Below are 14,394 nucleotides of genomic sequence, written 5' to 3'. Positions count from 1 at the left end.
TGCAGCTGCATCAACAAGATTCTTCGCAATGTTGCTGCAGCTTGTGGCTGAGGATAGGTACTGTCTTGCCCAAGCACTTGATCTGGCGATTCTGCACACAGCCACAGGAACAGCAAGGGCTACAAGACAGGTCTGCCGTGGAGAATGAGTACCAATCACAAGCAACACTTTGCAAAGATTGTGCCAGCCATTTGGCAAGACACTGAGCATAATGGTGAGTGGTGTGTATATTTAAAGCACTCCAAATATGTCTGCTCACCCCTCTTGCTTTTTGTTTGCAGGCAGCAGCTTTGTGCAGACCAATGCTTCTCAGCTCCTGAACAAGGAAACAGTGTGCTGGTTCACTTGCACTACCTGCTCAAAGAGGTACTTGCACTCCCATGCTACCTTTAGAGTTGAGCATTGCTGCCAACAAACTTTGCCCATCAGTTTGTCGCTCGCAATTGTGGCAAAGATTTTGGTCCCCTGTCAAAAGCAAGAAGGACATTTCCCTGGTCAACGTTGAAAGCCAAGGGTTCAGGGCTTGTGAAGGCAAGCTTGCATTCAGGATGCTCTCTTGTCCCCTAACTTTGTGGAATCCCACGCCGCACTCAAGCAATATTGTCTTGAACATAAGTGTTGGACATAAATGCATTGCGGAAGAGACCCATCAACCAATTTTCATCTTTGTTGCCCTCTGCAATAGCCATCAATGCATGGACGGTCTGGCAGTGTTGTCTGGCCATACAACCTTTAGAGTTGAGCATTGCTGCCAAGGCAGGTGCCAAGCAAGGAGTGGAAACTCTTGCATGTCTTTCTTGGAGCTGTCCACAGAGCTTCAGAAGCACATTGCAAAGATGGCAGTGTCTCTAAGGGACAATAAGCATGTCACAGCATGCATATATGGCCAAGCATTGCTCATTGATCTGTTCCACTGGGGCCAAAGCAGTACCCTGCTGAAAAGGGTGCTTGTACTGTTCACCCCATGCAACCTTTAAAGTGTGTACAATCGGCATTTGCGGTGCTACTTGGCCATCATGGGCTACCCCAACAACGCAGTCTTGACAGCTCTGTTTTGCAGCAGCAGCCTTCGCAGACTTCCGCATCTTCTCAAGTCAGAGCTACTGTTCAGCCATCCTCATTCCCATCCAGTACGAGATCTAAGCAGAGCCAGTCCAAGCACGGTCAGGGCTCTTCTCTGCTTTTGCAAGGCAATGCTCCTGTGGGTGAAGCGCTTGATGATGCCAGTATGCCTGAACAGGCTAAGGTTCTGGAAGAAAGCAGTGGCGGAGAGGCCAAGCATGATGGCAATCTCCGGAAAACTTTGCTTACCATGGGTAATGCCATTGCCGCGCTGTTGCTTGCCCCACAGACCATGCCATCCCACGCTTTGTCCTCTCAAGATGCATCAAACATCCCTCCAGCTGGCTCCTTTGCACCTGCTCTTCCTCAAGCAAAAATGTCTGCTCTGCTAAGCCGTCTTACAAGCTGCCAGATCAACTCTGGTTCCCAGTGCGTCCAGAATTGGCTTTGCTTCTCCAGTCGTGGTCCAGTCTTTGGCACGCCCCATTGAGAAGATCCAATTTTTTGCTCGCGAGTCATGTTGGGGGTTGTTGCCCTACCCCAGGACTTTCGACTTGCAAAAGTCCAGTACATCTTGGTTGCGCGGGGAGACGAGCCTGCTCGCGATAAGGCTGCAAAGTGGCTCCCAGACGTGCGACTTTCTGCAAGGAGCTCCGAAACCGTCATCTATGCGCGCGATATCGTTGCCCTAACCATCAATCAGAGCGTCACCTTGCCCATTAGCACTACGTCTCTCAGCACACGCTTGCTTCTCGCCGAAGAGCTCGCATCTGGGACGAGTCGAGGGTCAGATCCGGCACAACTCAGCTTTTCAGGCACATCTACGTTGGCCAGACCACCCGCATCGCCTATGACCTAACCCAAAAAAATTTGCGCATCGCTCAAAAGACCAAGTTGGCGCCGTCTTGATTCGGCTGGTTCGCAGCAAAGCGACCTGGAGCCAGCCCTTTGGATTTGGAGGCATTCTGGATGGAGCTTATACTCGGAGAACGCCCAATCCAACACCACCCTTGACTTTGACCAGTCTGTTGCTCTGATACAGCGGTCCTACCAAGGCTGGTACAGATGCACCATTCTGCGCACGCAGCAGTGGAATTGATAAATTTTGCGTCAGTGATTGCAAATCACCGCACATACAGGCCGGTTTGAGCATGGCATGTATGCATGTAGGCTCATCTTGTCCACCAGGAGGTTGTCAGAATCGATCGTATCAACGTTGCGCAAGAGGCCAAAATCCCTGAGTGTGAACATGATGCTGAGGGGAGGGTGTGGGATCGTGGATGAGTCGTGGCAATGTGAGCTTTCCTTTTCATCTAACGGGGCAGACCAACTTGGGGCAAGAAAAGCTGTGCATCATCGAAGAAATTGTCCTTCTCATCTGCAACCATCTTTGCCTTGGCAGTACGACACCAGGTCAACAAGCACCTTGTACAGCGCGTGGAGGCGCGCAACACTGGCAGCTTGTTGAAGAAGGATGCAGCCTCTTTCACCTTGCTGGAGACGCCCTTTGCGACCGCCTGGACATCTTTTTCAGTCCAATCTGCTTGCAGGTGCACAGATGATCTTTTTCCCTAAGGATAGCGTAGAAGCGCTCCTGCAAGATGCTACCAAGCGGCGCCTCTCCCACTGGCTCAAAAGACTAGGTGACACACAGGGGAAGATCAAACTGGAGGTATACGCCCTCAGCATGCTGCCAGGGCCCACCTTCCTTGCCCCTCTCGTGAAAGAGCTCCCAATGCAGGCGTAAGCGTGCTTAGTTGGCCCACCTACGGAGTCTAAATCCAACGTCCATCCAGGGCACAAGAACGCAGATGGCATCACAGTTTTCGCTAATCCGCTTCCTTTTTGTGTAAGCGCCCCGGTCTGTTTGCGGCTTGGATGCTGCCTCAGACACCAGCGAGCAGACAGGAATAGCGGGCGTCGTACGCATTTAGAGCATTGGAGGACGTCAGATGGTCTTGCACGCAAGTACTGCAGCAAACAAATCAGAAGCCTCCGCGAGACCCAGCGCATGGCTCCAACCTGTGACAATAGCGCATCCCAATTCGCAAACGTTGACTTCAAATTCGCTGCGAGCAGAGCGCATCGTTGCTGCCGACATGCTCTTCAGTGCTCGCACAAGCTCCACGTATTCTCATATTCGTCATTCTGCTGGTAGGCGCGTGCGGAGCGTTGCGCCATCAGAGCCAGCCGATGTTGCATGGCTTCAGAACGGGTCATAGGCAGATTGTTAGGCCGTGGTGGCCGAAAACGCTCTCCCTTAGAGTCACCATCCAATGATTCCTGTGGTGCTTGTCTGAGGCAGTAAGCTTTGCGCTCCTCGAAGCGATCGGCATCGTGATCGAGTGGTAGCCATTCGTTCGCCTCGCATGCCGAATCTATCTCCCTGAAGATCTGGGTTTGTACTGATGGAATGAGCGGAGACATTGATTCTTGTGAGATGCTTTGCACAGGATGTAATGCACCTTGAGACTTGCCTTCGACCGGCAACGCCGCCATGTGTGTGTCCTTGTGCTCGCTAAGGCTATCGAGCAGCCAGTCGAGCTGTTGAGGTCGGACCTCCGCGGTGGATGGAACGCGTTCGAATAGGTCAACAAGAAACATCACCAGGAATCTTCTATGCCCTCTTTTGGTCTTGTCTGAAAGCTCAAACGGCGAGAGTCTGTGTTGCCAGCAGTTGGGAAAGCAGACGCCCCGGCCTTCCGAGGTTGAGATGCGACCCAGGAGCTGATTTTGACCTGTAGAATCGTTCTCAAACCCGTACACAGCTTCGAGCTGAAGGTGAGTCAGAGTTGTGGTGTTAGCGAATTGCTAGGTGCTCGAGCCAGAAACATCTCACATGGTCATATAAGTTCTGTTCGTGAGAAAGGTAATCTGGATCGACGTACTGCCGGAATTCCAGCGCTGGCGTCGTGACGTTTTCGTTTTCAAGGTAGTAAATGCCGGTACCGCAGATTTTCTCCCTTCGTGTTCCTTCCAGGTGCCAGGAGCCACCTTCATACTTTGGTCTATCCGGCGTGAGCTCCACGCTTGCTATCTTAAATATGATTTGGAGCGTGCGTCCGGCAAGCGAGACAGGGACATCGGGAATGGGCTCCTTCCAAGTAGCAACTTCAGGTCTCACAAACTTTCGCGTCTCCTCCCACCGCACCGCACGCTCCTCATACTTGTCCCAAGCATCTTTGTCGTCCGGGTCCGAGGGCTCTGCCGGCCCCGAAGGAGGCGTAGTGTCATCCTGCTTCGCTTCGAGCTCCATGGGCTCCCAAAAGTCCTTGCGCTCGGGCTGTAATACTCCTGGGAGGAAAGCGTCACAGGCCCAGCGGCCATCGAGACGATCGCGAGAAGCGCGCAATAAGGAGGCGACGACGGCCTCAAAAAGGGGGACGAAGGCAGTCACAGCTTTTTCCAAAGTCGCATACACGCTGGCATGACGTTGAGGATGCAGATTGTTGATGTACGAGAGAATTTTTGCTGTCTGATGGTCGCGCACGTTCGTGATCAGGACTTCCGCTGGAAGCCACTGGTAATTTTGCTCCCCTTCATGGTCCCAGACATCCTTGGGCTTGGTGACTGGCAGAGTCAAGTCAGCGACAATCAGCTCCCCGTCATCTTTGCCAATCTCCGCCAAATCTCGCAAAGGGCTCAATTGATCCACGCCATCTCTTCCTGTCTCAAACAGCGTCGCAGCTGTTTTAAGCATCTCAAGGGCTCCGGGCGTCTCTCTTTCCAGCTTTGTCGCTTTTACATAAGAGCGTTGATCTACGAGCGGGTACAGGGAAGGATGAATGATGTCAAGCACCTGCTCGTTGGACTGGAGAGAGGGAGCGTGTGGATCAGCCCGGACAAATAGGATCGGCGCACAGCATCGCACGCACCCCGGGGTGCCAGTCTCGTTCCTTTCTTTCGTCGCCCGATTCGATGAGATGCTGAACCTGGATGCATAGTTCTGTTCTCAGGTCGGATCCACCAGGCTGTTCAAGTCGCCACACCGCAGGAACGCCTGTGGCTTCTGGCTTGCCCCTTTGGGCTCCCTTTGCCAGCCACTGGACGTGGGCAATGACATAGTCTATCATCCTCCCTACCGAGGAGGGTCTGATTCAGCAAACGGGTCATGTTCCCTGCGATCAACCTCGCTCACCCGAATAATCGTCCGCGGCCATTTCTTGCCTCCACTTGTCAGTGATCTTGGTCTCGAATACCTTTTGAGACCAGCCCGGCTTCTCCAGAATACCTCCTACAGTGGCCAGCATCGTAACCTCGTCCGCTGTTCGAAGGCCTCCGGAGAAAGGGTCTGTCGTTGACATCTCCACTCCCTGCATTGTGGTGTAGTCGGAATTAAAAGCGTAAAATGCCTTGTAGACGAGCAATGCAGCAGCATCCGCGGCATTCTTGGCGAAAGACTGCTCCTTCTGTGGAAGAAACAAGCATCAGCTGTCTTGCACCAGATCGCCAATCAGAGGCCTCCTTCTGCACTGCACCTACTAGCCAAGCCTTGCACCACGTGTAGCTCTTCACCTCTGTAAGGGTGCGTTGTCGAAACGCCAGACACAGCTCGACGTACTCTGAGTACGCTTTGCCTCTAAGCTGATGGTCCAGCGTCAGGAGGAAGCGCACTTGCTCTACCCGCCAGGCTCTGTCCAAGGCGATGCGTCCGTCGATGTCCAGCACCACCTTGGGAACAGTGGTGTCCACATCACGTTTGAATCGAGCCGACAAGCCGCTGTCTGGATTGGTGACTTTCCTTTCCTCATTTGGGACTCCCTTGTCACTGACCCATTGATCAGCCTCTCGCCACAGTCTCGAGACCATTGCATCGATGCAGGCTCGCGCATCTTGCGGCTGTATGGTGTAACATCGTTAGCGCGGGAACGATCATTATAACCCTCGGCGGCGCCTTCCCAATCGCAGTCGCGATTTTCAACCGAGCGTTGTGGACTCACCAACACTTGATCGCAAAGCATCCTCAGCGCGAGCTCATCGGGGCGCAGTTAAGGTGCATACATGCCGTTAGCAATGGTCGCATTATCGGGTCTGGGTGGGCGATACTGCGGCAAGCGCGCCGCTTTGATGAGCAAGTCATGCTGTTCGCTGCTCAAAGGAAACATGCTCCACGAAAGGTGGTGGTTGATGCGTGCAGGGCTGGGAGGGGAGAGGGGGAAGATGGGGAGGAGGGAGGGGGGAAAGATGGGGATTGAATGGGTGTGCGGGTCTAATGTGCGCTTGCAGGCGGATTGTGAATGTGAATCGTTTTCTCGACCTCTTGCCCCAGACCTCCAGACTACACACGTCTTTATATATATGATACGATTGCGCTCCAGTCTTGAGCTTCGCTACGCCCAAACCTTCTTCTGAACTGCGTGGTCGTTACACAGCCGGCCGAGCACATCGCAGCTTCTTCGCCAGGCACTGTGACCCTCTCTCTTTCTCTCTCTCTCTCGCACGTTCCTTGCTCGTCATTGAGTAGCGCCTGGTGAATCTTGCTTGATCCTACGCGCGCTCAACGACCTCGTGGTGGAGAGAGAGAGGCAGCGAAAGCACGAGGATGAGCTGCAGCTGATTGCAAGATAGCGCACCGCACCGCCATGCGTCCGCATGATTCGCCATGCAAGAAGCCTCCAAGCGCCGCGTTGCGGACCTCCATGCGTAGGACTACAATCATTTTCACGTGACTTGGGTGAGAAGCCCAGCCGCCGCCGCCGCCCCCTGCTTCTTGGCGCTTCGCACCAACCGCCGCGCAGACCTCATCAGAATTCAAGACTCATCAAGACTCTTGACTTTGAACCTTGCGCATGCAAACAAGAATGGGCTGCATGCGCGCGCTGCATGCTGTCGCAGGATGTGTGGGACGCTGTACTTTTAAGACTTCGCGGGTCGAGCACCCGCCTTAATAGACTCGACTCGAGACTCGCAGTGATAGCCCATCAGCGGGTCAGCATGCAGCAGCGGGACGACGAGCAGAGGGCTCACAGACGGGCGGGCCGAGGGAGCTACTCAAACTGTAGCTGCATGCATGCCCGCATGGCGTCTTGCGTGTGATGCTTGGCCAGGGCGGCGCTTGAATATTGAATCGAGAATTCAATTCAGAAATTCAATGTTGAGCCGTCAGTTTGAATGTCACCGCTTTTGTAATTTGCTCCGGCGTATCCAATCGTTGAAGGGGGCTTAAAAATGTTCAAGTAGGCGCGTCGCACTTGGACAATATTTCAATTCAGACTTGTATTGCATGACTACAAAATCTCCACTCAAGACTCTTGACTTTCGCCAAGCCAGCCCGGGAGCATTCACTCAACTTTGATTTTGCATCGATGCTCGCTGCTGCAAGCGCGCGCGGTTCTGCGACGGCCGCCCGCCCGCCCGCTCGCCGTGAGCTGGGGCTGCAGATTTGATCCAATTTTTTCTATTTGCCGCTGCCGTCCCGTGGGTGTGCTGGATGTTGTGCTGTTCGCATGCTTTGAATGACCGGTAACCTTGAATTGCCGCTTTCGTGAGGTGCCGCGCGACCTCCTCGTGTGTGTGTGTGTGGGACGGATGTGATCACACGCGCAGAATGCTGGCTGGCTGGCTGGCTGGATTCTACCCCACGACCCGCTCTGCGAGAGGTGCATTTGATTTGATTTTGATTGGAGATTCGCACCAGGCGGGAGGAGGAGGAGGCTGCCTGTCTGCCTGCCTGCCTACCCTGCAAGTATCATCTCTCCGTCTGCCTTGCCCTCTCTCTCCCTCCTCTCTCTCCGCCTCTTTTGACTGTCTCGTCCCACTCAGCAATCACAGCAATCACACATCGCGCAACCCATCTCGACCTCCGCGCATGATATCCGGACATTTGGACACGCGCTAGCCCTGCTGGTCGACCTTGGCTTCTTCCCCAGCAGCAAGCTTGCCATCACCAGCCCAATCACGCGCATTGCCCATCACCGCTTGCACCTCACCGGCCCCAGACTTTGTCACAAAGTCTTCTGTGCGCAACGCTCGCCGAGCAACGAAGCTCTGATCATTGCAACGAGCGAGGTCATACGACGCGTCGCTTCTAGCACCATCATCACCTGGCACTCGAGAGCAGCACTCGTCACTGGGCTACAAGTCAAACCGCTTCGGGTGGGGGCTGCGTCGATCAAGTCTGGCGAGGGGCGATGGCAACGCTGGCTTTGCGCGCTCAACACGCTACAAGTGGTCCTGCCAACATCCCCTTTGCGACCAGCTCTAGCATGGCATCAGAGCAGGTGGCGCAAGCTCGCCCCAATCATGACGGCAACGCCATCTCGGAAGCTCACCCTGGGCACAGCCTCTTCGACGCATCCGAGACCCGCTTCCTGACCGACAGCTTGAGCAGCGCCGACACTTTTGATCCATTCACCATTGGCGCTCCAGGTTTCAAGGTTCCCTCTGTGCTTCCTCCCAATCTCGGCGGCATGGGCGCACCTCCCAGGGGCGCGAACCCAAACGGTGGCTCTTATCAAGCGAGCATGCCAACGTCAGCCACCGCTGGGCCATCCAACTACTACACCATGCCTTCAGCCAGCGCACAAGCAAGCTCTTCACAGCCGCGCGCTTCCATGGGTTTGGCTGGTCAGAATTGGGAAAAGTCGGCGCACAGACCCAGCCTCTTCGATCCTCAATGGCTGAATGCAACTGCTGCAGCCAATGGCGGCAATAGCAGTGCAGAGCGCAGCAGCTTCTCGAGCGCAGGTCAGAGCATGGGTATGGCGAGCGGCGGTGAGGGAAGCAAAGCGGGCGAGGGTAGTGGCAGCGGCAGCAACACACCCGTGGGATCCGGACAGCGGGGTGCTTACGGCAAAGATCGCGCCTGGCAGTTGGAGCAGTTGGAAGCTCTGCAAGCCGAAAGGGACAAGTACTTGGCGCACGCCCGGTCTGGCAGCGCAAGTCAGGCGCATACCCCGCAGATCAGCAGACATCCCATCTATCAGCTGAATGCTGGACAACAAGCGCCATATGCTGGCGATGGCAGCGATGGCGTTCCGGATTACCCTCCCGGCCCCCACGGCCAAGCTTATGCCGCTGCACTGGCCAAATACGGTGTGCAGCCTCCTTCGCATTTTGGCGCGACGGCCTCCGCACCTGGCGGGTATGTACCGCAAGCCAGCGGGCCCTCACATCCAGCAGGCCCGCATTTTCAACCCGCACCGGGAGGGGCTTCGTTCGTGGGAGGTCAAGCGCACTCCTACAATGCGCCTCCTGGATCGCAGCACATGTGGCCACAACGTTCAGGCTCGGACTCGGGCCGACAGCCTTCCAATCTGGGCATGTTGGGCTTATCCTTCCCTTCGACGCACTCATTCCCTGCAGCTCCAGGACAAGCAGCACCAGCCTCCGCGCAGCATTTTCACCCCTCTGAACAGGGCGCACAAAGCTGGCAATCTGGGACGCCAAACAGATCAACCAGCTTGCATCGGGCTGGCGCAGGAGCAGCTGTATCCACGCATGCTTTGCCGGGTAGTAAGTCAAATGAGATTGCAGAGTCGGCTGGCGGTCAACCAAGGGGACGAAGCAGCGAAGTCAAGGGCTCACAGAGAGAGGCGCAATCATCAGACTCTTTTGCAAAGAGAGCGCAAGCTTTCCTCGAGAGTTCCCCGAGCCGTGCGGCCCCACCTGCGCCCATGCCACCGCCAGTCAGCATCGATGTGCAAAAAGGCTTGGAGTCGATTCCGTCTACTTTACGCGCGACTTTTCATTCGACGCCCTTTGAGAAGCTCCAGCCGCATCTTGAGATGCTTCGGGAACAGAGGAGAGCGGGACTTTTGAAGAAGTGCGATTCCAAGCGGCCTGGAGGCAGCGCAGAGGTGGATGCAGATGAAGAGGGCGGTCCGAGCAAGGCGAGCAGCTCGGCCGCGGCGTCAGCGGCAAAGAAGGAAAAGGGCGCGCCGCACGTCTTGCTGACAGATGCGGAAAAGAAGGCCAATCACATCGCGTCGGAGCAAAAGAGGCGCGCGAATATCAGGAAAGGTTACGAGATGCTTTGTGATCTGGTGCCTAACCTCAGAGAAGCGTTGGGTGCGGAGGCGAGCGCTGCTGCTGCTGCTGAAAAGAGCAGAGATGGCTCCAGCATGGACACCGACCCATCGCCTGCTCCTGCTGCCAGCAAGAAAAAGGAAGGTTGGGAAGTGGGTGGAGAAAAGATTGATGGGAGGGCAGGACCGCGCAGCGAAGCCATCGTCTTGCACGAAAGTGAGCATCGCGTGTGGGCACTGACTTTCCAGAAGCGCCAGCTAAACACTTTTTTCTTTTCCGCGCTTTTCCGCTCAGCCGTCGAATACGTCAGACAACGCTTGGAAGAGCATCAAGCTTTGGTCATTCGACAGCAGGCTGCTCGAAAAGCTGTGGCCGCCAGGTATGGCGCGGACATTTCCATAGCGATTTCCCAAACCAGGTCCGAGCAGCCCGCTGCGCCCAAGAGCAAATCGAAAAAGGCCAAAAGCTAGCTAGCTATAGCAGCGAACAAATGATTTGGGACTTTGCCGGCACGCGCGCACGCACATTCCCCCGCCCTTTGACAAGCACACGAATTTCATATGTAGACAAGTGACTCAAGCAAATGGTACAGCATGCCTAACAAATGCGTGTAGTGTGGATTCTATGGGCTCTGCGCAATGAGTGTGATACCACACAGTAGTTTTTGAGGGGTGGGCGTGCAGTGGGAAGAAGCGTCGTCGACAAGTTTTTCAAATCCAAAAAGTCGACTTGACTACTCTTCCTTGACAATATCTTCCCTGCGAGGTTTCTTTTCCGGCTTCTTTTCCTCCCTCAGCCTGTTGCTAGCTGCTCTGACCTCATTGACTTCGTCCGGCAACGCATCTTCCTCCCTCAACCTTCCCAAGCCCGTCTCTTGCCTAGCCAGCTCTACCAGATCAGCCAGCGGCACCAATCCATCATTATCCACGTCCAGCTTGTCCACAATCTTTTCCAGCACATCGTCGTCGGGTTTGTGCTTGATGAGCCTCAAAGCTTGCCCAACATCGTCCACGCTGATCTTGCCGCTGGGAGAAGTCTCGATGATGTGCATTCGCGATCCTACATCCTTGTCATACTCTTCCAATTGCGCATCGATCTTCTTCAACATCGCCTTGACCCGCTTGGCCAGGCTTCGAGATGCGGAAGAGACGCTAGACGACGTAGCGCCGCCCTCTGCAGACTCTTTGGATTCGCTCGAAGAACTGTCCTTTTGCTCGGCCGAAGCTGCAGTGCTCTCGGACGCAGTCAATTCCGACACGGAAATGTTCTCCTCGCCCGCCACCTCCTTGATCAGCTGGGCCAATTCCGCTCTCTCCTTGAGCACGCTCGATTTGGCGCTCAGAATGCTGAGAGCCTCGCCCAATTCGGTGAGTTGCTCATTGGTCATCCTAGCATCCTGCGGGTCCTGCTGCACCTCGGCATTGGGTAACAGGCTCTTGGCTTCCTCTGCTTCCTGGCTCAGCTTTTGCCTCTCTACCAGCTGCTTCTTCCTCTCCTTGTCTGCCTTGCGAGCTTCTTCCTCTGCTTGCTCTTGGTCTGCTTCGTCGGCGATCAAATCTTCTTGCTGTTCCAGCACCTCCAACCTCTGCTTGTTGGTCGCGCTGTCCTTTGATACGCTCAGCTCAGTCTCTTCGATCAACTCGTCTGGCAGACTGCTGAGAGTCAGTTGCAGACTCTGCAATTGAGAGCTCGCTTTCTCCTCTTCTGCGCCCTGCGGCAAGTAGTTGAAAGCTTTGCTGAGAATCAACAACGTGCCCGAGATGCGTTGATGTAAGTGCAGCTGGATCCATTGCATCAACTCGTGCCTCAATCTTTCCTCGCTCAGATTGAGCGTCTGAATGCCTCTGCTCTGACATGCGCTCTGTAGCTCGTGCAGGTTCATGTTGTCCGTGCCCTCTGCAGAGATCGTCATGTCGTCCCGCTTGATGCTGTTCAGCTTAGCTCTGATCTGGTAGCGCAGGTAGTTGTCGGTGCCAAAGGCATTGATTTGCATGTATCTGCACATGGACACCAGCTGCGGCCGAGTCAGGTTATCCAGCGTGACTTCGTCGTCAAAGAGCTTTGCGACTTTCAAAATGTCTTCTTCGGAGGGCTCTTCGCCAGTCGATCGAACCTGTCGAGAACACCGCGGCATCGTCGAATCAGCACTCGTGTGGCCTCGCAGCATGCATGCACACACGCTACTCACTTTTCTGAAGAATTCTTTGAACTCATCGGTCGTCTGCACAGCGTTGGGAGCCTGTATGCCACCTTCTCGAATGGTCTCTTGCAAGAACTTTGCCATTTCCAGTCTGACCTTGATGAGACCACGCCTCTTTTGCTCGACGGCGAACTTGCTCTCAAAGGTAGAGGGCAGCATGTTGGGGAAGATCTTGATGGCCACGGGCAAGAGCAATTCGCCAGCTGGAATGATGATGAATGGCACGAATGGGATCAAGCGCAACAAGTCCGCCGTCGTTCTCTTCAGTTGACGATGTTCCCTCCGAGTGAGCGAATATCCGAGCATGAGCCGTCTAAGCAGCCTTGCGCTGATCCTGACCTCCTTGGCGAGGAGCTTTGTGCCGTGCCAGTAGTGAGCAGCTTCCTCCTTGACCTTGATCCAAGCCCGCTTTACGAATGGTTGCTTCTTCCACTCCTCCTCTGCCCGCTTTGCCTCCAGCTCCTTCTCCTGCTTTTCCGTCAGCTGTGCTTGGGATGCGCTGAGTTGATTGGACGCGCTGCCAAGCTCTTCAGCGGGATTGCCCAGCACTGGCACTACCCGCGAGATGTGCGAGGTTGATGCGTTGCCATCCTGGTGAGGTGATGTGGGAGCAGATGTGGACGAGAAGGCGGCATCGGCATCGCGAACATGGGAAGAGCTGTTTGCGGAAGAGGTTGCCTTGGCGCTCGTGGGAGGTGGTGGCGGGGGTGCAGGACTGCTGCCAGATGTTTGCGTTTGGGTGCCGTGCTGCCAGCGACGCTGACTGCGGACAGGGACAGGTGTAGCAGTTCGCAGCGATGCGATTGGCTCGGTCGAAGATGCGAGGATGCGATGACTGTGAGCCAGCAGCAGCATCACATCGTACTCGTGACGTCCCTGCTGGCGTGCAGAGTGAAGAGAGCGTCTGCTGGTGGACGCAGCAAGGTGAGGATGCGGCAGTGCGGACCAGCCAAAGCTGCTGCTTGCGGACGCGAGTGGAGCTGGGTGGTTGATGGCGCTCAGCGCAAGCCCTCGACGAGGATGAGGTGGGGACAAGGTGGATGCAGGGGCACTGAGCATACGGCGGCTGCTGCGGCTGCTCTTTGTGCTGAGCAGCACCTTGGCGTTGAAGCTGGCAGCAGACATCACGGCCGATGGTCTGTTGCGTGCAGCATACACGGTGCCACGAGCAAAGGTGCGAGGAATGGCGAACGCGGTGGACATTGTTGGCACCGAATACTGAGCATGTGAGCCTCCATGCGGTGTTGGTGGAGGAGATGGGGGTAGAGATGTAGGCTGAATGGCAATCACAATCGTGAATGCCTTGTTGAAATGTCCTGCCTTGTACCTCGCAGCACTCGCACTCGCACTCGAACTGGCACTCATCCAAATCGAGGGTGCGTGTCATGTAGTCATGCATTTGTGATTCAATTGCAGTCACGAGTTGTGAGTGGAAGGAGCGAATTTCGAAAGGAGCGCGCAGCATGCATGCATGCATGCATGGCAGGCAACGAACGTGATGCTCTTCATTGCGATGATTGCGCACGCACGCACGCACCCGCTCGCCGCGCGTCCATCGTCACCCGAAGCCCTGCCACATGCGACTGCTAAACTGAAATTCACCGCTCATTTGTTGCCGTGCGGTATAGTTAGGCTGTAGGCGGTAGGCGGTAGGCGGTAGGCGGTAGGCGGTAGGCGGTAGGCGGTAGGCAGGACCTCAGCTTACTTTCTCTCACGTGATTCGATCGAGGCAGGTATAGCCGAGACGTGCCGCGCGTTCGGCAGACAAGCAAGCATACGCTGCAAATCAAACCAAATCCAAATCAAATCGCCGCGAGATCAACGCTACAGCACAGCCAAGAAGCTCGCCTCTGCAATCAATCCAGGCGGCAACCACCACCACAAGCGTCCCCGAAGCATACACGCACGCTTGCACACGCAAGGTGCGGCAGACAGTGGCATATACACAGGGTGCAAGTGACTCACATCCAGTCACACTCCCCGACTTGCCAACCCCTTGCACGGCCCTTCGACACGCTGGACTCCAGGCATGTCGTCCCTGCGCACAGCAAAGGGAGTGCGGTCAAGGTCATGGTGCTCATCATCCTTGTCCTTATCTAGCCTACAATCTTTCTCCTGCCGCCGCGCTCGACATCACGGCATCTCGACTCACGCGAATGGGGATG

At 55.4% G+C, this 14,394-nt stretch overlaps 4 protein-coding genes across 4 annotated transcripts; 2 read left to right on the top strand and 2 right to left on the bottom strand.

Moving 5' to 3' along the window:
- Window positions 1-144: 144 nt before the first annotated feature.
- Window positions 145-1,552, top strand: IE81DRAFT_349277 (hypothetical protein; the record flags this gene model as incomplete). Its single annotated transcript, XM_025516371.1, has 3 exons — window positions 145-214; window positions 282-331; window positions 929-1,552. The coding sequence occupies 3 exons, from the start codon at window positions 145-147 to the stop codon at window positions 1,550-1,552; spliced, it is 744 nt and encodes a 247-aa protein (XP_025367582.1).
- A 1,777-nt stretch (window positions 1,553-3,329) lies between these two features.
- Window positions 3,330-5,336, bottom strand: IE81DRAFT_305182 (hypothetical protein; the record flags this gene model as incomplete). Its single annotated transcript, XM_025512318.1, has 7 exons — window positions 5,192-5,336; window positions 4,938-5,140; window positions 4,808-4,873; window positions 4,375-4,762; window positions 3,902-4,305; window positions 3,540-3,837; window positions 3,330-3,467 (listed from the first exon to the last, which is right to left on the bottom strand). Coding segments are annotated over exons 1-7 (1,617 nt in total), but the record flags the coding sequence as incomplete, so codon positions are not given.
- A 2,856-nt stretch (window positions 5,337-8,192) lies between these two features.
- On the top strand, window positions 8,193-10,499 carry IE81DRAFT_349274 (hypothetical protein; the record flags this gene model as incomplete). Its single annotated transcript, XM_025516370.1, has 2 exons — window positions 8,193-10,245; window positions 10,324-10,499. The coding sequence occupies 2 exons, from the start codon at window positions 8,193-8,195 to the stop codon at window positions 10,497-10,499; spliced, it is 2,229 nt and encodes a 742-aa protein (XP_025367580.1).
- A 263-nt stretch (window positions 10,500-10,762) lies between these two features.
- On the bottom strand, window positions 10,763-13,084 carry IE81DRAFT_293407 (LETM1-domain-containing protein; the record flags this gene model as incomplete). Its single annotated transcript, XM_025511998.1, has 2 exons — window positions 10,763-12,142; window positions 12,218-13,084. 2 exons carry the CDS (start codon window positions 13,082-13,084, stop codon window positions 10,763-10,765), a joined length of 2,247 nt encoding a protein of 748 aa, XP_025367579.1.
- Window positions 13,085-14,394: the final 1,310 nt, after the last annotated feature.

Source organism: Ceraceosorus guamensis (assembly GCF_003144195.1).
Source record: "Ceraceosorus guamensis strain MCA 4658 unplaced genomic scaffold IE81scaffold_68, whole genome shotgun sequence".
NCBI classification, from domain to species: Eukaryota; Fungi; Basidiomycota; class Exobasidiomycetes; order Ceraceosorales; family Ceraceosoraceae; genus Ceraceosorus; species Ceraceosorus guamensis.
Note: the sequence above shows the minus strand (reverse complement) of the source record. Positions and strands in the feature narration are given on the sequence as shown.